This window comes from Coffea arabica, chromosome 10c, assembly GCF_036785885.1.
Source record: "Coffea arabica cultivar ET-39 chromosome 10c, Coffea Arabica ET-39 HiFi, whole genome shotgun sequence".
NCBI classification, from domain to species: domain Eukaryota; kingdom Viridiplantae; phylum Streptophyta; class Magnoliopsida; order Gentianales; family Rubiaceae; genus Coffea; species Coffea arabica.
The window spans coordinates 8,217,914-8,240,242 of record NC_092329.1 but is presented as its reverse complement, the minus strand read 5'-3'; the positions used below and the strand labels follow the sequence as shown (position 1 = coordinate 8,240,242).

General features: G+C 33.7%; 1 protein-coding gene across 1 annotated transcript; it reads left to right on the top strand.

The window, feature by feature from the left end:
* Positions 1 to 18,312: 18,312 nt before the first annotated feature.
* LOC113713827 (probable xyloglucan glycosyltransferase 12) lies at positions 18,313 to 22,106 on the top strand. The gene is made up of 5 exons (XM_027237617.2): positions 18,313 to 19,607; positions 19,739 to 20,047; positions 20,277 to 20,567; positions 20,661 to 20,774; positions 20,909 to 22,106. The coding sequence occupies exons 1-5, from the start codon at positions 18,822 to 18,824 to the stop codon at positions 21,533 to 21,535; spliced, it is 2,127 nt and encodes a 708-aa protein (XP_027093418.1). The 5' UTR covers positions 18,313 to 18,821; the 3' UTR covers positions 21,536 to 22,106.
* Positions 22,107 to 22,329: the final 223 nt, after the last annotated feature.

Sequence of the window (22,329 nt, the reverse complement as noted above, 5' to 3'; positions counted from 1 at the left end):
TTATTTCTGTTGCTCCTAATGTCGTAAACATTTTTTTACTCTTTTTTGGTTAAGTAAGTCAGGTTTGTATCAATTATAAATTCTGCAAATCATATAGTCAGATGAGCACTAATCGTTGCTGAAGTGACTCTCTCAAGTCTCATCTGCAGATCTAACCTATTGTAGACATTAGGCTTTGTTTCTGCAAATCTCTTCCTGGCAATGATGTACTGTTCTTGGTTAATGAATCTCAACTTGGAAGGCTTGTGATACTGAACCGTATCAGGTATTAATGTGTGTGCCAAATGACAAACAGGTATTTCAATCCTGACATGTTTTGTTCCTCATTTACCAACCATGTTTGCATGAATCATGCATTGCACGATTCTGACGTATGCTTCTTTATTTAGAGTGGCGTCGTTTTGACTTTGTTTCTTCACCTTTTCTTTCTGGGACCATTTTTTTTTCCTTTTAACTTCCAACTTCCACATTCAAGATGTGGTCCAATACACAACAATAGTGAACGAGGATGCACGTCGTTCTTTTCTCAAGTGTCGAGTGACTAAGGGTCAGTTAGAAATTATTATTGTAAATAAACTGTCTGAATGGTATAGGACATAGCTGGGGAAATGGGATTTTATGTGGTTGACGATCTTTTTTTTTTTATAATTATTCTTGAGGGCATTATATTTGACGACTTTAAAGAAGGCGCGATTCCAAATGGTACACCTGATCGTAAGTTCAGGCGCTGATTTTGTTGTCAAACAAAGCATGAAACCCACTTTCCGTTGGTTAAACAAATCAATGTTGTAACTTGTAAAAAACTGGATTTCAGTCCAAATGCATTTATGTGAAGTGCATCAAATTTATTCGTAGATTTACTTGGCAGAATTCTACAACTTCTTTGGGTGAGTGCCTAGTCTTTTAGAAATAGGTTGGTGATGCTGCTAGAGCACTTATTTCCTCGTTGGAGAGATTTTACTCTACAAGGAAAAAATTGCTCTGGCAAGAAAATAGTTGTTCTCGCATTATCGTCAGCCTTAAAAATGTAAAATTCAAGAGAAAAGGCTGGCAGATGCAAGGTAGAATAATACTTATTAGTGTATGTATTTTTATGATAAATTAAGCTAAAAGTGTAATTTAAATATCTTTTTTGGTTAGATAATTTAAATGTCTTTACGAATGCCCATTGAGCATCAAGTAGAAAAATTCTATTTCTTTTTTTTCTTTCAAAGGTATGGAGATTGTTAATGCTAGGGACAAAAACAAATATTACTCCAAAAAAAAAGAGGCAAAGAGTAATTAACTATTTAGAACTCAACCGTTGGAGTTGGCCAATGGCCAGGGGAGGGAAATTAGAACGCTTCTGTTGTTAGGTTCGGAATTCAAATCTTAATTCTGACAACCACAAAAAAAAAAAACCTAGGCGGGAATCCGAACCTAATCCCTTTTTCTTTCGTTGTATTAATATAAATGTGAAAAAAAATTAAAATCATGCTTTACGTTTTAATGCAGTTTGCAGGGAGGTTGAGCTCGCTTTTTCAGCAGCTGGACAATTGAGGTGTGAAATTTAATGTCCGTCATTCATTATGTCCCATTTTATGGTATCATGTTCTTCATAATCACTAGTCTTTTATAAGATTCGTCTGAAGTTGATGTGCAAATCTCATTGACCTTGTTAACTGCCTAAACACATGCTAATTTTTCTGCCTGACTTCCTAGAAAAGGCCGTGCAGTTGACATTTTACCTATCATTTTCGTTATTGGAATTGATGGAACAGAGAATCCATACAAAATTTTATTCTAGGCCACTTAATTTTAAACAAAATTAATTTGCTTCCTGTTTTCTGATCAGAATTATTTTTTAAACAAAATACAAAATGGGCCTGTCGGCAAAACTCGAAAGAAATGACTTCACCTGACCCCAAAAAAAGAAAAGAAAGAAACACAATAAAGAAAGAAAGATTTCGTTGGTATATTGAAAAATCATGAAGAAGGCTTGAGACACATGGAACTGTTGTTGGAAAGTCATTATAGTTAGTGGGAACCGTGTTTAGGCCTTATATATCAATCCGTTGCACCTGGCGCTACCTGAGGAAGGTTTGACATTTGATTTTTAATTACAGCTTGGCGGGCTCCTCGAGAAGAAAGAAACAAAAGTACGTATTAACCGTCATGGACACATCATACTCGGGGATATTTTTAAATAGGGTCGGAAAATAAATCAAATTATTCGATACTCAAATCGAATTCGACTTGATCAGAGTTCTTTCGAATTTAATTTGTCAATTAATCAAATTAAAATTGAACAGTAGTTTACATTCAATAACTTTCAAATTTAATAGAAGTGTCATTTAACCTTAGTTCGGTAAATAAATAAGTTAAATTAAAATAAATTATTAAGCTTGTTAAAATAATTAGACAAATTGATTAAACTCATTTACACCTCAACCTTTTAGTTAAGGACCTTAAGGTCATGGATTTGGAATTCAGATTTTTTTTTTAAAAAAAAAAAAGTAGGAAAAGAGTGGAATTTAACAAATAGGAAGGGAGAATGAGAATTAGAATCCAAACCTAAAAAGACCAAAGCCATTAATAATTGTAAACTTTTTTTTTCTGTGTTTTTTTCGCACATGATATGGTGCTTCCATTTTCAGGTAACTTTCAATACGTCTAGTCTAATATCAGGTTTTTCTTGCTTAGCACAGGAAAATAAGTGCTCTAATGCTGTCTCTCTTTCCTTTTTTTTTTTTTTTTTTGCCCCCTTTTTCTCTCAAATCACCTTTGGAAATGGTTCTACCAGAAAGCTTCAGACCACTCAATTTTGAAAAGTGTTAAGAGTACTTCTTTCAAACATGTAACCATATAACCAGACAATAGTTAAATAATTGTTCCGTTTGGCAAGTGAGTTTTTTCGATGTTTGTCTAAAATTTTACTGTAACTTACTGTAGAAGTTTTTTAAAAAAATTTTAAGTGTATAAATTTTTGAACATTTTGAAGTACATAGTTTTAAAACTTTAAGAATTTTTTTGAGCTTACTGTAATTAAAGTTTTTAAAAAACTTGTAATAGACAAATTTAGTAAAAAACTTGCCAGCCAAACAATTGACAAAGGACCAAAATCTTTTCTATCCTCATCTAGTACACTCTCCCGTTGTAAACCGAGTTGATAAACTGTGGAAATAAAGTAGACTGACTCATCTCTGATTTTGAGATGACCAAATTTCCGGCCTGATTAGTAAGATGAACAAGGGAAAGGAGGCATCAAACGTTTTGGAAAACAAAATGGCCATCATCATGTTTTAGGAGTAACAATTTTGGGTTGGTTTATTAGGGTTATTTTATATTTGATAAAATGGTTGAAGCATGATTTGATTTTTCAAGTTTTAGCCATCCAACCTAACACCCCGAGCTCAAGAAAGAGAAACAATTAAGTAGCAAAAGAAGCAAACATCACACTAGCGTCAAGAAGTTGCACACGTATGCTTCCATTTAAACATGACAAACTTTATTGTCACCGACAGCCCTTTAGGCATATACAAATAGTACTAATTAATTCCTCAAATTCACACTGCGATAGGTCAGGTCACATTGATTCAAGCACAACACATTCAAGCTACAATTATCTCCCAAGTTAATAATGTTTTTAGCTTTATCACACGTAGTTTACCATGAAATAATTTGATTTAAGTGATAATTTATGAACTTGTTCATGAATCATCCTACATGATTAAACGAAATACTTCTTCATATGGTATAATGAAAGATTTAGACGAATAAAAGCTGCTCAATTAAGAGGGTACATTTCTCTTTCAACTACTATGCTCTAATGATTAAGAGACTCCAAAAGATGTAGTATGGGCATTGGCCTGTGAGCCCCATCCGGGCTGTAAGCATATGCAGTTTAAAAGAAACTAATAATGGTTTGGCCAAATTAATTAGTGCACCGACATTAATATAATCTTGATCTCCTAATCGACCCTCCAGTTGTACTCGATGATTAAGCTTTTGAATAGGATGACCAATTAGCACCAATGTCCTTAATCTACACCTAACACATATATATTGATTGTAAAGTGTCCATCCGTTCGGTCCTACATGCTTTAGTTGGACCCTTTTTTCTTTTTTTCTAATTCTTTTAACTTCTCTTTATTGTATTCTTTGTCAAATGTAAATATTCTATAGAGGATGATGGCCTTGGAAACTTCTGTAATCCTATATGCTTCAATTGAGTAATCTATGGTTCTTGACACCTTTGACTCTTAAATCTCTACTTGCATTATTGTGTTGGACACTTCTAACAGTGGACAAAGACGCACTGTTAGTTGGACCGTCCTCTAATCTCTTGCTTAAGCTGCATTAGGAGATAAAAATTGAATCTTGCTGCAGTTGAAATCAAGTATGATGAGTTTGGCTAGCCGTTTCCATGTCATATCATTTATATATCATAAAATGATGTTTAGTTGCGTATATGACAATTTGTTGAGTTATGTGCTCTTATGTGATGTTAAATAGACGCTCTAACTCTTTGCTATGTATAAATATTCCACAATTTATTTTGGTTAACTTTTAAGTAATTTATTTTTGTTAATCCATCTTTTTCCACCCAAAATTTCCCCTTAATTTTCATATTATCAATTTTTGAGCATTTTACTTTTTTAACAAGAATCAATCACTTACTTTTTTTCCCTTAACTTTTGTATTGTCAACTTTTGAGTGTTCTATTTTCCCTTTTCCTTCATTTTTCTACCCAATTTCTCCCCTTAATTTCCGTACCCCCGGCTTTTGAGTGTCTTATTTTTTATTAATAAGAATTAATCACTCACGTTTTTCCTTAATTTATGTATTTAGGATGGCAGCTGATAAAGTAAAATCCGATACCGACAGGAAGTCGATGGTTAATTCGATTAGATGATCGATAAATAATCCGTTAGATTTTGGTGTTGATGAAAGGTTATTGATGGATAATCTGATAGAATTTGGTAAGAGAGTCCTAAAAACCATAAAACCAACTACTCCTAGAAAGTTTCGAATCCCTTAGGTGTAAGTCAAGGGATCAAATCCCTTGGTCTGCATTCTAAAAATCCAGAAAATTATATAAAGTTTTCACTAGCGGATGGGTAGGAATTGATATCTTTATATTATAGAACCTACTTAATCTTTTTAATTTGTATTTAGTTGGAAACGTGTTTACCTTATTAACTGTTATTTGTCAAGCTTTATGTACAAGTCGTAGGAATTGATATCTTTATGGAACCTGCTTAATCTTTTTAATTTGTATTCAGTTGGAAGCATGCTTACCTTGTTAACTATTATTTGCCATGTTTTATGTGCAAGTCCTTGTTGGAAAATGTGAGATAGTAGTTTGAATCTTCTTCTTCAAAAACTGTTAAATTTGCCTTCATAAAATGTCGAATTTCTCTATAACTATACCTAAATTTAAAATTCAGTGTAGTATGTTGATTTAACATGGTATAAATTGATTTTAGTTTGATTAAAAATAATTTCCTTTTTTTAACTTATTTAGATTAGCAGATATAAGGTATCCGATGGGTATTCCAAACCCGAAAAGAGAACTTTTTGTGGTGAGCGTTAAAACTCATAAGGTTTAATAACAAACTTAGATATACGGATTAGGATTTTATAAGAGAGATTTTTAAGGGTATTTGACCTACTACCATCCACCGTATTTGTCAAATTTTGAGTGTATTTTTGCTAACAAGAATCAATTCCATCCTTTTCCCGCTCAATTTTTCCCTATTAATTTTAGTATTGTCAACTTTTGAGCTTCTTTTTTTTTTTTTTTTAACAAGAATCAATCGCCCACCTTTTTCCCTTAATTTTCATATTGTTAGTTTTTAAGTGTTTTGTTTTTGTTTACCCATAATCTTCCACCCAAATTTCCTTCTCAACCTTTGAGTATTTTATTTTTGTTAATAAGAACTAACAACCCACCTTTTTCCTTAATTTCCGTATTGTCAACTTTTAAGTATATTTTTGTTAACAAGAATCAATCCAATTCTTTTTTGCCCACTTTTTATCCTTAATTCCTGTACGGTCAACTTTTGAGTGTTCTACTTTTGTTATAAAAGAAATCAAACCCATACTTTTTTCGCCCATTTTCCCTTAATTCCATATTTATCGTTTCTAATATTTAATTTGGACAACAATTAAGTATTTTTGTTTTGATAATAATTTAACTTTTAAGTGTTTTATTTTTGTTAACAAGAATCAATCTTGTTTCCGGCAAAAATTGAAGAAAACCCGTCAATTGTCCACTTTCGAGCAAAGTTGGATAGATTAGGGACCACATTTGTTCTCCAAAATAGATTGGGAACTAGTTTCGCGCATTTGTTATAAATTGGGGACCAAAACTCCAATTCTCCCAAACTTTTAAAAGATCAAAGTTTATTTTTTGATTTATGAAAATTTTACACTAAATTACACACGTGTGTCCAAACCAGGCAGAAGTAATAAAAGGTATTTGCAGTGAGGGTTTAGCGGCAGCGTGTGAGAAGACTGGAGGGAGGTGACCTAGAGACTAAAGGTGAGAGCTTTGGCAAAATTTTCTACCAAACTGTAGCACTTTCTATCCTAAACTCCCAAACTACAGTATATGTGGCACTTACTTTTCCTTTTTTTACATCACAAAAAAAAAGTGCTACAATAATTAATATTCTACCAAACTACTCCCAAAAGACACCTTCTTTTATTTTACATCACAAAAAGTGCTACAGTAAAAATATTCTACCACCCACTTTTTCTTCTTAATTTTCGTACTAAGTGTTGTTTAATATTTAATTTGACCATACTTTTGAGTGCTTTTATTTTGGTAATAATTTTGAGCGCCAACTTCTAAATGTTTTACATTTGTTAACAAGAATCGTTCCTAGCTTTTTTCCATCCTTTTTTCCCTCTTAATTTTCATAATTAATGTGTTTAATACATTTAATCTGGACACATTCTCAGCAAGTTATATTTGGTAGTAACTTAACTTTTAAGTGTTTTATTTTCATTAACAATAGTCAGTCGATGCCTAAAATGAATAAAAATATCTCCAACATTTACACATAGGATAAGGTTTATGATTTGTAAATTTACCAATTTACTAAATCTTTTAACAAACCATATTAATTCTCATTCAAGAAACCTGTTAAGAACTAGTAGTAAAATAAGAACTTGGTTTGTTCTAAAATTGGTAACCACAGCACGAAGGAGAATTACCATTTTGTTTCCAATCATAACTTATTTGCCCTAATGGTAGATCTTTCGAAGAAAAGCTTTTTAATCTTGTTGCACATGAATATCATCAACTTTAAATGCAATTTTTTTTTTTAAAAAAAAAAAAAAAAGCTAACATCACACAAGACACCATAAGAATTTTTTTTAAAAAAAGACCATGAGCATTCACATTTACTAAAGTTCAAGATTTAATCACCAATAGCACAATATGACATAAATTACATAATTAGTAATCTTGCTCTGTCTTTCTTGTTAATTCGAAATTAGTCGAAAAGTGAGTGCTCTTTAATTAGAATTCCAAACTCAATTTAAGCACCTTAGTAATTACACTATTATTAATTGGACTAATATGTTTTGTAAACCGACCATAACTTCATCTCTTCCACTCAAATGAACCAAAATAATCAGCATGGACCCCGTCCAAGATGAGATTTTCCAGACATACCATCAAGAAAAATATAGAGATCTTTTCTATATGTATATGTGTGTGTATATATGTGTATATTTATGTATGTATATATATGTATTTTACGTCGTATTTTCTGTAGTTGTTCTGACGTAAAGGCGAAGCGGGATTTGCGGGAAATGGGCGGAAAGAGAAGAGAATAGGAGAAGGGAAGGGAAGGTTGGGGTGGCGAAGGACAGGGAATTTGATTGAGCCGGCTGTCGATTTTGACAGCTTCTATCTGTACTATGTACAACTGTCTGGAACGGTTGGAAAGCATCAACCTTGTCCACGTGTCATCATCTGCACCCTTCAAGGTTTCCGAGTTAATAATACCTGGCCTATCCACGTGCGTCATCCACGTTTCGTTCCCCGGTTTTTTTTTTTGGGTTATCGTCCAATTTAGCACTATATAATTTCCCATCCTCGATTGGCACCCCCACTCACTAAATCACCTACCACAGTCCACCGATTGTTGGAGCCACCACCAAGCCTACGTGGATTAAGAGTTCATGGATTCAAATCTTGCCTTTCATCGTCAGCACTATTTGTGATTTGTCACTTTATAGTGATTTTAAATGGATGTTCATCGATCATTGGTTTACTAATTTTTTTTATAATAAATTTTAAAAAAATTTTATTATAATAATTTGATATGTACGAAATAATAAAGTGATTACAAAATATATTTACAGAAAACATAAAAAAATTTTAATGAAAACACCACCTAACTTTTCGATTAAATTTGAGTCAACCTCTTTGTTTTTCTCCTTCTTGATCAACTATTTTTGGTTTAAAAAAAATGAGTGGACTTGAGAGTCAGAAAAGGACAGCATGGTCAATGGACAAATATTTTCCCTACCATCTGAAATAAGTAATTATTATTGAGGACATTCGCTAAATAGTGCTCCTAAGGTTCAAATTTCAAACACTTTGTTCGAATAAAATTTTGACTCTAATTTAATTCATTGGGCAATAATTAGTGATCAGTAGATTGTTATCTTTAGACATTTTAGTGTGTTTTTTTTTATAAAAAAAAAAAAGGTCGTTTCACAAAAACAATTTTCTATTCCAGCCACCGCTGCAAGAAAAGAGTTGACTACACGACATTCCACCGCCCACCTCTTCCCTTATCCAAAACTGCGGAATTCCACTCTGCTCAAGACTGCTGTTGTTGCCGCTGTCAAAAATTGTTAGAGCTTTGAGGTTTTGATCAAAACGGTTCGGTTTTCTCATTCAATGTGTTTGTCACTTCTATAGCATTTGCTGGGCTCTCAATTCACGAGATGTCCAAGTATATATTGAATACTTCTGCAAGAATGAGAATTTAATAAGGATCACACAATTCTCAATCGGTGCAAGTAAATACCCAGCATTTAACCATTTACTTTTTAGACTGAAAAGTAGAATATGACACGTTATTGGTTGATCTTTGAAATTAATATGACATGTTTTTAGAAAACCATGAAATTGTTTGTTTGGAATGAAGATTATTTAGAAAAATTTTTTTTTAGTAATAATACTGTAACGCTTTTTGGAATATGATGTACGTAAGATGAAAAATTGATTTTAAAAAAAAAATGATTGAATAATATATTTACAATAGAATAACAAACTCACAACACATTTAACATGTCATGTGCTATGGGGTATTGGCAAATTAAAATTCTTTCCCCTTACATATGAAGTGGATTCACTACATAAAACTTCACATGGATTAGTTTCTATGCATGTGGCAAGAGCATCATGGAAGCGAATTGATGATGTTAGTTCTTCACCAACTCTATCTTTGTACCGTAAAAAAGAAGGAACTTGTCGACTTTTCACGTACTTCAAAGAGCAAAGGACAAAAGGAAGTACTAGGAGTTGAGATTAGTGAGTGTGCTTTAGAAAGGACTGAGATCAGTGTCTAAATATAGAAAGATTTCTGTTGGGAAATGTTAGATATAAGCTCTTAAATTCCACAAATACATATAGGGCTAGAAAGATGAAGAACGTTATAGTCCTTTCTTCGAACCCACATTGAGATGACAGCAGCATACTGGGATAATAAATCGTCCACAATTAATCTAAGCTGCGTTGCCATGTTTGTGTCGACCTCGACCTCGACCTCGACCACGCCTCTTGATGGACGATTTCTTTATAATTTATAATATCGGGCACGTCATGACTTGTGATAGCAACTAGAATTGAATTCACTTGAACTCTTTCTTATAAAAAAATGGAAAAAAAAAACACCCAATACAATTTACTTCTATTCAAACAAGTAGCCCTTTTTATATTTTCTGAAAAAAAAAGAACCTTAATTTTGGCATCTTCATTTTCTTGTTCGCTCTTTCTGTCACTCATCCATCTTACAACTGTGATAACATGGATCTAGAGGCAAATACTAGTGTGTATGGATAGGAGATTATTTGAAATATTATTCGAAATAAATACTATACACTTTTTGAGATGTGATATAAAAAAATTGTTGAGAAAATAAAAAAGTCGATAAAAATTGTGTTTGTGATCCAAATAATATATTATTATTTTGGGGGAGGGAGTATAAATGAGAGATTTCGGATTCGAAACCTTTCACTTCGACTATTCAAAAAATATATATTGTTGTTTCAATTACACAACCATATAATGGTGTATAGAATAAAATGTAGACACCATGACGATCTCTTGTTCTCAACTAATTTTCAAGACCTGATTTTATATTTTGATTCTAAAAAAGTTATTTTATTGTATTCTCAATAGTAGATTGCCTCCTGTAATTCAAAAACCTATAAGTTGCCCCTTATGATCAATTGGTCAAACATGTATGTTAAATTTTTGTGTATGTGAGGTGTGAAAGGGCAATCATGCCCTCATATATATAATACTTTGATAGTTTTGTCCTTAACAAATTATATACCTCTGTAAATATCATGCTAATACAAATTAAACTCCTATACAACTTACAAAATCTACTAAGTATGTTACTTAGAAACCACCACTTGTATAACATGAATTAGATAAAATTCGAATGATACTGTGTCACATAAAATAATATACTATTTTTTTAAAAAAAGTATTCAATTTTTAGCAATAATTTTTATCACAATAAATGGAAATTAAATATTTGTATCTTTTTCTTTATTTATCCTTCTTAATAATTTTTGTTAATCTTCTGATATCTTCTTGTGAAATATTTTTTTTCTATCATGAATCATCATAAGAAACTAAAACATTTATTTAGTAAAAATAATTTGTATGATTTTACTTAAAATGGCCATTTATATCATCATTTTCTATGCACCGTAATAATTTTTTTTCAATAAAAATTTATCTCTAAAGGGTAAAACTATCAAATATTATGTATCTACGGACATGAATGTCTTTTCAGAGCTTCTATAATACATAGAAAAGCCGTCCGTGTGTTTGACTAGTTGTCTGTAGGGGCCAATTTGTGAGTTTTTATATTATAGGGGGTAATCCGCTACTCATCCCATATTACAAGAATATTACAAGAAGGCAATTTGTAATTAAACCTTTTTTAGAATCAACTTTTACACAATTTGAACCAATTGAGAACAAGGCCTAAATATACATTAAAGTGATCGTAAAAAAAAATTTAGAGCATAAAAGTTATTTTTGATAAAAAGCAAATTTTATTAACAAATTACTCAAAAATCTTATCCAACACGAGTTGATCTACATCACTATCCTAATAACATATTAAACATGCATTAGAAATTACAGATTTACAATTTAACAAATAGAATAGATCATACCTAATTTTATCAATTGAATTTCAAATCAATCTCAATTGAATCATAGATTGTACTATATTGCAATTGGTCTGCCAATTGAAGAGTCCATTGATTGCCCAAAGTACACTTACACAAACATCTCATTAACGCTTAACAAAGGCAACATCACAATAGACATTGGAAATCAAAATCAAAGTTTTGCGCGAAAATTCTTCATACAACAGTCCCAAAATTTGAGTGGGCTGCCTAGAATGGACATGTGTTGTCACAAAATTGACTGGGCATCTCCATTACAAGACAGCAAACTACACTCGTGGAAAGATCCAATAAATCACTTGGTTTTAATGATGAGGTACTTTTTTTTTTTCCAAATTTTTTGGTTTAAAGTAGATAGATGTTATGTTAAAAGCTGATTGGGTGAGTGGTTAGTAGTATTCATTTTCGGATCTTAACTTTTATACCTTATCCTCTACCTCTAGGCTTTTTAAGAGTTTAGCATCCTTGATTTTCCCAAATTGGACATTGCGATATGCGCCCCATTCTGACTAGAAATTTGTCGGTGACTGGGTAGAGAGATGAGGCTATTATCGACCATTCAGATGTCCTCTAATAATTAAAAGGAATTTTTCAAATTCAAACTCTATCATCCAAACCCTATAAGAGTCATGGGTTTGGAAAAAGTCTGATTTTTTTATGAATCATGGGTTTGGATAAAGTATGATTTTTCTATGATTCATATTCAAATCTATATCAAACTCTATTCAAAATCATGTATATATAATCAAATAACATATATATATATTAGTAAATTTATAAAATAATTGAATATGTTATGGTTATTGGATTGAAAACAATAAAATTTTATGATTATTTTTTCCATCTAATCATAATTGTCATTGTAATTAGTACAAAAATTTTCAAGAAAATGAGAAAAAGTAAAGACAAACAAACAAAAGATTGGATACAGTTGAAATTTTGAAAATAAATAGAAGTAGTCGATAATAGTTCTTTTTTTTTTTAGTTCATAATATTGCATTCAACTTCTTGAATATTAATTTTATTATTTGAAAATAAAAATTGGATAGTATTTATATTATTTTTGGACTCTATATATTTTAAATATATTTTTATTTTAGTATGTTTAGAAAAATATAATGGATATTCATTAGATCCCTAAATCCATGAGAGTTTGGCTCTGGATCTGGATTGCATTCAACTTCATAGTAGTTCTTTTTGGGTCTAAATCTAGGTCTAATTAAAATTAATTAGTTGGATTTGAATCAAATGAATCCAATCCACATCCTACCCATTGACATATCTAATTAAAAATTATATTTTTAATGCAAGTAAGATATTACTGTTTTGAAAGACGGGAAGAGATGGATTGGACGATGTAGGAGAAGGGAGTATAGGGACCTCTCACTTTTTTTTTTTTTTTTTTTTTTTTTTGTCAACACAGGGGTATCTGGGGGTAGCGGTCTGGGACTGGATACCTGACACCGCCATTAACCCCAACTAATCCCACTGCGCCTGAGAGAGCGGGCCCCACCGAATCATCAGGAATTTACCCCGGCTGCCCGAGCTCGGAATCGAACCCAGGCCCTTCTCACTCAATGGAGCTACAAGGACCGCCCGAGCAAACCGTGGGGGGCGTATAGGGACCTCTCACTTACACTATAAAAGAAAAGATATTACTGTTTCGATTACACAAACATATAAACGGTGCATAGAGAAAGATATAGACACCATGACGAGAACCTGTTCTCAACTAATTTTCAAAGTTTCGATTACACAAACATATAAACGGTGCATAGAGAAAGATATAGACACCATGACGAGAACCTGTTCTCAACTAATTTTCAAGACTTGGTTTTAGATTTTGATTTCGAAAAAATTATTTTATTGTGTTCTTAACTGCTTTTTAAAATTTGATTTAAAATTTTTTTGACCCTAAAAAAACTGAAGATTAGAAACATCTATTTTGGTATTTTTTTTTTTGATTGTTTAAAATCAACTTTCACACAAATCGAAGCAATTGAGAACAAGGCCTACAGACATTAAATGATATAGTTAAAAAAAAAAGAAAATTTAGAGCATAAAAAGTTATAATCCACACCTAATTTTATCAATTGAGTTTCAAATCAATCTCAATTGAATCATACATTGTACTGTGCCAAATGACGAGAGCCCTTACTCGTAATAACACGCTTTTGCTAACCTCTTGCAAACGTTGACCCATTGGTTGCCGAAGTCAACTTACACAAACTTCTGATCGCCGGTGATTTGACAAATGGGTAGGGTCTTGTTTGAATTATAATTTTTTATTAATTTTTTATTAAATTTTTTTCATGAACATATTTTTATGTCATACATATCAAATTAATATAATATACTGTTTTAAAAAATCTTAAAAATAATAATTCAAACAGGAAGTTTTGGTGAAACTTCTCCATACTAATGTTCCTTATAATTTGAGTGCGCAGCCAATCAAGCTGAGGGACATGTGTTGTTGCAAAATTGACTACGCATCTCCACTGCACGACAGCAAACTACACTCGCGGAAAGTTCCAATAAATGGTCAAAATCTAGGTAAATCGAGTTTTAAAATATTCAATAGCACATATTATGCCACATCACATAATGAGATGGTATTGCACAATTTATGTTTTTACATCTTTGAAAATCGGGTGTACCCAAGTATGAGTCCCGATATTTGATCCCAAAAAAAAAGTATGAGCCCTAATAAATTACTAGATTTTAATGATGGATAGGTTTTTTTTAAGAAAAATTTTATATGTTTGAATTACACATTATTTCCACCTTATTTACACGTACTGATTTACTTGCATCATTAACATATTTTTCAATCACTTTTTTATCTCCCATATATTACATAAAAAAAGCTACATATTTTTTCACAAAATTATCTCTAATAATTTACTATCCAAACAGATGATATGTTAAAAGCTGATTGGGTGAGTGGTCAGTATTCATTTTCAGTTCTTAATAATTTAACCTTATCCTCTAGGCCTTTTTAAAGAGTTTAGCTTTAGCATCGTTGATTTTCCCAAATTGGACATTGCGATATACGCCCCATTCTGACTAGAAATTTGTCGGTGATTGGGATTAGAGTTGAGGCTATTATCGACCATTCAGCTGCATCTAATCATTAATTGAATTTGTCGTGGGAGACAGGAAAAGCGCACAGACCCACAGCTTGCACCGTGTCTGACACGTATACAATCTTGTAATACCTTTTTTAGGTCAATTTAAACCAAACTCTCCGAGTATTTATTCCTTTTGCTCACTAATTAAATCCTCTAGTTACTTTTCTATTTGATCCGAGTGCTCGTGGATGGAGTATTATTTGAGATATTATTTAAAATAATTACTTTAGCACTTTTTATGATGTAATATATATGAGATAAAAATATGATTAAAAATATAAAAAAATGAGTTGAAAATGTATTTATGATACAAAAGAAACATTATTTGGGATAACTTAGCTATTTTTTATTGACAGTTTCATTTTTTTTGGTACAAAATTCAGATTCATTTGTCAAATAGAATGAAAGCTCTTTGCAACCAAATTCGAGATGCTTAATCCACTGCCAATGGAATTTCTACTTACTAACAATTATTTTGTAATTTTCTCTTTGAAGTGGGAGAGGAGATTTTTTTATGTTCTTTTTTATTTATTACGTATGCAGAGGAGGAGTGTTTATTAATAAAAAAAAGTTCCTAATTTATCAGCAGGAGAAGTATTTATTAATAAAATAGCTCCTTTAAGTACTTCCCTGGAACTTCCTATAAGTCATGAATGGAACTAGAAAATTTACTCGTTAAGATGTATTTCAGGTGTTAGACTTTTAGAAATATAAGATTAATTAATAAAAACATATAAATGTAAGGAAATTAATTATGAAAAGTGTATAAATACAAGAGAAAGTAGTAATTATTAGTACGTGTATATACATGATAGATTTGATAGAATGTAAGTGTGTTAACGAATGCTCATAGAAAAATTCTAATTCAAATGGTTGATTTTGATTAGTGTCTTAAATAGATTGAATAAGTTCTTTCCCGCAAAGAACATATTCAAACTTCCTTTCTTGAGTGTCTCAAGCGGGAAAAAAGGGATTTTTTAATGGACACTCGTTAATACATTTAAAATTCATTTCACCTATCATATATATACACATGCAAATCCTTTCTTGTATTTGTATACTATTTCTATTTAATCTTACTTATCATATCTTTTATTTATTTGTTTTTCCTATTTGATCTTAAAATTTAAAAAAATATAACATTTGAAATATATTTCAACGAGTATCCATGGATACCGTTCATTCCATTAGACAGACGAAAAGAAAAGAAAAGAAAAGAAAAACCATTCATTCCTTTCTTAGATACGTACTATGAGCAACAAACTGGTAAGCTGGAATATGCGTTATCGGTATTCTGCACAGCTGTGGTCAAAGCATGTTTCCATTTCGTTCATGACTCGCTTTATTCCTCGATGCCCAATTGTGAAAGTACTCTTCTCGTTTTGGATGTTGGGGGGAGACGGCTTCAACAGCAAAAAGACGTGGAAAAATGGCCTCCATTTCTGATTTGTTCTCAAGCAACTTTTTCAGTTCTTTGGATACCCAATTGAATTAGAGATGACATAAACATAGCTGACCATTACACAAATCTATTTGTGTACGGCCTACACCTTTTTCTCATTTGACAGCAAAATTGCCATAATGAGTTCATACCCAATAGAAGTAGCAGTAGTAAATACTACTAGTGTATAACAGGTTATCTCGTTTACTAAGCGACAAGTTTTAATTTGTGTGGCGTCTTTGGCGAAGCGCAAATGACGCAGTCCAGTCAAAAACACCAGCATATGACCAAAAGGAAAAACAAAATACTTAGAGGCCTGTTTGGACTTTGTCTTTATTTATTATAGGAGAGGTGAGAAATTTTAGTATTATGGTGTGAAGCAAGTACATATCAGGTTTGAAGCAAGTACGCAGCAAGCCAGTAATTGGTCTTTGACTAATCTGTAATGCTACTGACAATTAGACAAATAAGGATCTCACATTCTTATTTGGATTGTATTTGATGTGGAGTTAATTGATTTCACAATAATCTCATTTGAAGCATTTTCATTAGTCAGAGACCAACTATTAGACTTTCCGAGTAATTAGTTAGGGATAAAATTTATCGAGAAGAAAATATTATTTAGTTCTTTTTTTTTTTAATGTAAGTGAAAGATTTTGAGCTTGTGATGAAAATATTATTGGAAAGATAACAAATTGATTGAAAATTATAATTATGACACAAGCAAAATAATATTTGAGAAAAAAATCACTATCCAAATCCCCCGTCGAATAGATATCCTTACATTAAATATGTGACAAAACCTTGTACCCTGGTCGACCTGGTCAGCAGAAGACTGCCAGGAATTTCTCCCATCTCAAAAACTCGAAAGTGCATAAAAAGAAAAGCAATTTTTCAAAGAAAAATTGTTACGTTTTTCATAAATATATTTTTTAATCACCTTTTTATCTTACATATATCAAATCGCTACAGTAATTTTTCTACAAAAAATTCAGAAAAATACAATCCAAACATGACCTAAATTAAAAGACCCTAAAGGGTTTTTGACAAAAAAGAAAAAGACCCTAAAGGGTGTAAACTGTAAATGGAATATAAGCTAAAAGCCCAACTTCCGTTTAAAATGGAACATAAAAATAAGAAAAAGCTTACAACAATAGTCTGTTTCCCTTTTTCTTCGTATAAACATTTTACAGCACATGTGCTCAGATGGGTTCTTAATCAAATCCCCTGCATTGTTGCCGTGTCTGAGAAAAGAAGAAAATACTTACAATTTTAAGGCCATCCATATTCAGAAAAAGGTAAGCACTTGTGATTCATTATTGCAATTGCCCTTCATTGATTTCATGTGTACACAGAAATAATCAACCAACCCCGGAAGGGGAAGAAGAAGAAGGTGGATTGAAGTTTCATGTGTTCCTTAATTTTTGGAATTTACTTTGTGCTAAAAATCCTTGGTCAATTCTTCCATATATCTTGTGTTCCCATGCTAAATATGTCACATGTCTATATTTGTTAATGTTAACAAATCCTTGCATTGCTCTCTTTGTTCTTTCCTTGTTAAATTACCTCTGTAAAATTATTATTGTCATGCAGGTCAAAGCATCCCTTAATTCCATTTTCTTCTCCTTCTTCCTTTGCAGGATTCTGTTGGAGGTCTAGGGCATCCCCGTTATACATTTATATTTTTCTGTTCTTTTAATTTTTTCTGTATATACAACTGAGATAAAAAAAATACACAAGAAAAAAAGGTAGTGGGTGGAAGAAGGAAAAAGAAAACCATTCAAGAAAAACGAGTGCCCACAAGTTTTTGTCGGAGCGCTTTGTTTCTTTTGTCCCTTTTAACTGATCTCTTTTGTTTTCGTTATTGGAATTCTTCTTTTGATCGACCCTTCAAATCCCTTAATTCTTTTTCCCCAATACCTTTTTAAACCCCCAAAAAAAAAAAAAAGTAACCAAATTTCTGGTGATTTTGTTGACTGTGAAAGTGAAAACGGGCCGTCGAGTAGGGTTAGAAACGGAGAGGTGGTGGTGGTGATATTTGGAATTGACCCAGAACGTGCTATCAATTTTGCGTTGGTTGCTTTTTTTTTTTGGGGTTTTGATATTTGTTTCTACTCTCTTTAGAGGGCTGGAATCAAAATCAAAGACGTGTTGAGCTGTTACCATATGCTTTCTCTCTGTCCGTCTCTCACAACATCCTTTTCAATCTCTCTCTCTCTATCTCCCTCTCTCCCCGTTTGGTCATTAACACAATTTGTTTGTGAAGTATTTCAATTTGCAAGCTGTAATTGATTGTGGAGTTGGCTTATTTGTACTACTCGTCCATCCCTCCCTCCCAGTCATAACCTGCCCGCTAAACCCCCCACCCCCTCCCTCACCCCTCCTCAACCCCATAAACCCGCTCAACACACCCCCTCCCCCCTCCTTCTCATCTGTTCTTGAAGCTCTACATTTTTCAAATCTCTCATCCCAACCCATTATAAGCATCATCATCTAAATGCCCCTTTGTTTTAGAGACGCCTAGCTGCTTCCACTCAGCCCACGTTTCCCTCCCTTCTCTTCTCTTTTTTGCTTGTTCTTCATTGTCCCTTTTCAAAATGGGAAAGTCTAGTGGCAGCGAGTGCTAGCAAACAACAACACTTCCCACGCTCAGCTTGGAAGAAGGAAAAAAAAAAAATCCCACTTCGAAGTTTAGTCGTCTTAAGCTGTTCTTTAGACCTCTATTTAGAGGCCTGATTTCCATTGAAGTTGCAATCTTTATCAACAAAGTTTGAATCTTTGAGGTGAAAGTTTCCATCAGCCCAACGATGGCACCATCATTTGACTGGTGGGGAAAGGAAAGCCACAGAGGAACACCTGTTGTGGTGAAAATGGAGAATCCTAATAACTGGTCCATGGTGGAGCTAGAAGGTCCATCTGAGGATGATTTTCTTTACCCTGAAGATGATGATTTATCTTCAATGCGCCAGCAGAGGAGGCTGGAAAAGGGCGGTAGGAACAAGAATGCAAAGCAGCTAACTTGGGTCCTGCTGCTTAAAGCCCACAAGGCAGCTGGTTGTTTAACATCCATAGCTTCGGCATTGGTCAGCCTTGCTTCCGTCGTCCGCCGCCGCGTTGCCTCCGGCCGGACTGACACCACCGACACTATAGCATCCGAGAATCCCAGAGTTAAATCAAGGTTTTACACTTGTATAAAGGTTTTTCTTTGGTTATCTATACTTCTACTCGGGTTTGAGATGGCTGCTTATGCTAAAGGTTGGCACTTTGGTGCGCCAGATCTTCAATTACAGTATCTATATACATTGACCAACCCGTTATCTGTTAAGGATCTATTTGATGCAATTTACTCGAAGTGGGTGTTGATTAGGGTGGACTATTTAGCCCCCCCTCTCCAGCTGTTGACAAATGCCTGTATACTGCTCTTCCTTATCCAGAGTGTGGATAGGTTAGTGCTTTGTTTGGGGTGTCTGTGGATCCGTTTAAAAGGGATCAAACCAACTGCCAAAGAGGACTCTGTGGATCTGGAGTCTGGTGATGGTGGTGGCTACTTTCCCATGGTTTTAGTTCAGATCCCCATGTGCAATGAGAAGGAGGTAAATTGTTACGTATTTGAAAATTCACTTGATTTTTTTCCCGTTCCGTCGGTGATTAATGGGTTTTTACTGTTTGTCTTAGTGGGAGAATTTCTAATGTTGGGGTTGATATTTTTTGGTGATTGTAATAGGTTTATCAACAATCTATTGCTGCTGTATGCAACTTGGACTGGCCTAAGTCGAAAATTTTGATCCAAATTCTTGATGATTCGGATGATTCGATGACGGTGTCCTTAATTAAGGAAGAGGTGCAGAAGTGGCAGCAAGAAGGTGCTAACATTGTTTACAGGCATAGAGTAATTAGGGAAGGGTACAAGGCTGGCAACCTCAAGTCTGCAATGAATTGCAGCTATGTTAAAGATTATGAATTTGTTGCTATTTTTGATGCCGATTTCCAGCCGTACCCGGATTTTCTTAAAAGAACGGTGCCCCATTTCAAGGTATCCAGCATCACTTTCTGTATTAAGTTATGGTTGTTTTTTTCTGAGTTAAATTAGACTGCAAAGGGAATTTTATTTTTAGTTGATTACATAAGCAGCGTATTTATGTGTCCCCTCCTGTTATCCACCTTTTGTTTGTTTGCGAGCGTCAAGATACATGCAAATATGTAGCCAGTTATTGGATTTTATCGACATTTCCAACATCTCCTTGTTTTATGTTCAATTGTAGGATAATGAGGAACTAGGGTTGGTTCAGGCAAGGTGGTCTTTTGTAAACAAGGATGAAAATCTGCTTACGAGGTTGCAGAACGTTAATTTGGCTTTTCATTTTGAAGTGGAGCAGCAGGTTAATGGAATTTTCCTAAATTTCTTTGGGTTTAATGGCACTGCCGGTGTATGGAGGATTAAGGCATTGGAAGAATCAGGTGGGTGGTTGGAGAGGACTACCGTGGAGGACATGGACATTGCCGTCCGAGCTCATCTCCATGGGTGGAAATTTATCTTCCTTAATGATGTTGAGGTATTGTACTACTACTAGCTAATTAATTCTCAGACGTGCTAAGTATGCATTTGTTTGTGAACTAAACAGAGTTTTTTTCTGTGAAATTCTCAGTGCCAATGTGAGCTACCGGAGTCTTATGAAGCTTATAGGAAACAGCAGCATAGATGGCATTCTGGTCCCATGCAGCTGTTTCGTCTCTGCTTGCCAGATGTCATTAAAGCTAAGGTATTTCCTTTTTATCTGCTTGTGAAACTTTTAGATTTCTGTTTGTATTGTATCCTGCTCAACTTAACCGAATAACTGACTTGGACTTGGCGTGCTGACCGACACTCATCTTCTTATAATTTGGGATGGTGCAGATAAGCTTTTGGAAGAAATTCAACATGATTTTCCTCTTCTTCCTTTTGAGAAAGTTGATACTTCCATTTTATTCATTCACCTTGTTCTGTATTATTCTCCCCATGACAATGTTCATACCGGAGGCTACACTTCCATCGTGGGTTGTCTGTTACGTCCCAGCCACCATGTCATTTCTCAATATACTTCCAGCTCCAAAGTCATTCCCTTTCATTGTACCGTATCTTCTGTTTGAGAATACTATGTCCGTTACCAAGTTTAATGCAATGATCTCCGGGCTATTCCAACTTGGAAGTGCATACGAATGGGTTGTTACCAAGAAATCGGGACGATCGTCTGAGGGAGATCTCGTCTCTTTGGTTGAGAAAGAGTTAAAGCACCAAAGGGGAGCATCGGTGCCTGATTTAGATGAAATGAGAGAGGAAATTAAACAGCAAGAGCAGAAGGCTCGGAAGAAGAAGAAGCACAACAGAATATATACAAAAGAACTGGCGTTAGCCTTTCTTCTTTTGACAGCTTCAGTGAGGAGTCTATTGTCAGCCCAGGGTATCCATTTCTACTTCCTGCTCTTCCAGGGGGTGTCATTTCTCCTAGTTGGATTGGACTTGATAGGGGAGCAGGTTGACTAGATGAAATGCTTCAAATAAATCCAGTATGAAATCAATCAAACATTACTGGATGCTGAAGGTAGTTGATCATGGAAATAGAAGATGTGTTGGGCAGTTTGCTGCATGAGAATGGTGCCGCTTGTCTTTCCTCGACCAGTGGGAGCCTGATATCAAATGGGCAGTTGATAAGAGCAAGTTTCTGCTAGAAAACCGATAGAAGTGATCGCCCTGAATAGGAGGGGAAGCCATTACGAAAATGGTGATGTTCATGACTAGAGCTTAGGTTTTGTTTTTCAGTTCTATCATTTGTGTTTTTGGATTCTTTTGTTTCTTGGTATATTCTTTTGTAAGAAGAATTCGTCCAAAAAAAAAAAAAAATATCGAACACGAAATTTAGTCGAGAGTCAAAATAGTGAGCAGTGCATTCTGTGTCTTGTTACATAATAATGTTCATGCACTATATTTAGAAATCCGAAAGGATGAGAGGGGAATATACTTCCCGGATAAGGATTTAGTTTTCAGGCAAATGCCCTGTGGAATTCTTGTATATTTTGGATTAAAATTACATGCCTTGTGAAGGTTCTTTTTCTTACTACGGCGGCATCTTCTCGTCCTCTCTTCCACTTTACTTTCAAAGTTGAACTTCCTTCATGGCCCTTGTACTTTTCAACAGCAGACTCCAAATCTGTTTGACCAAATCAACTGTTTCTCTCAGGACTCTTTTTCAAGAGTCTGTTTTCTGTGGTGAGTTGGGACTCATGTTGTATTCTTGGAATCTCTGGCCTGGAGAAATATAGGAAATGAGCATGGATCCA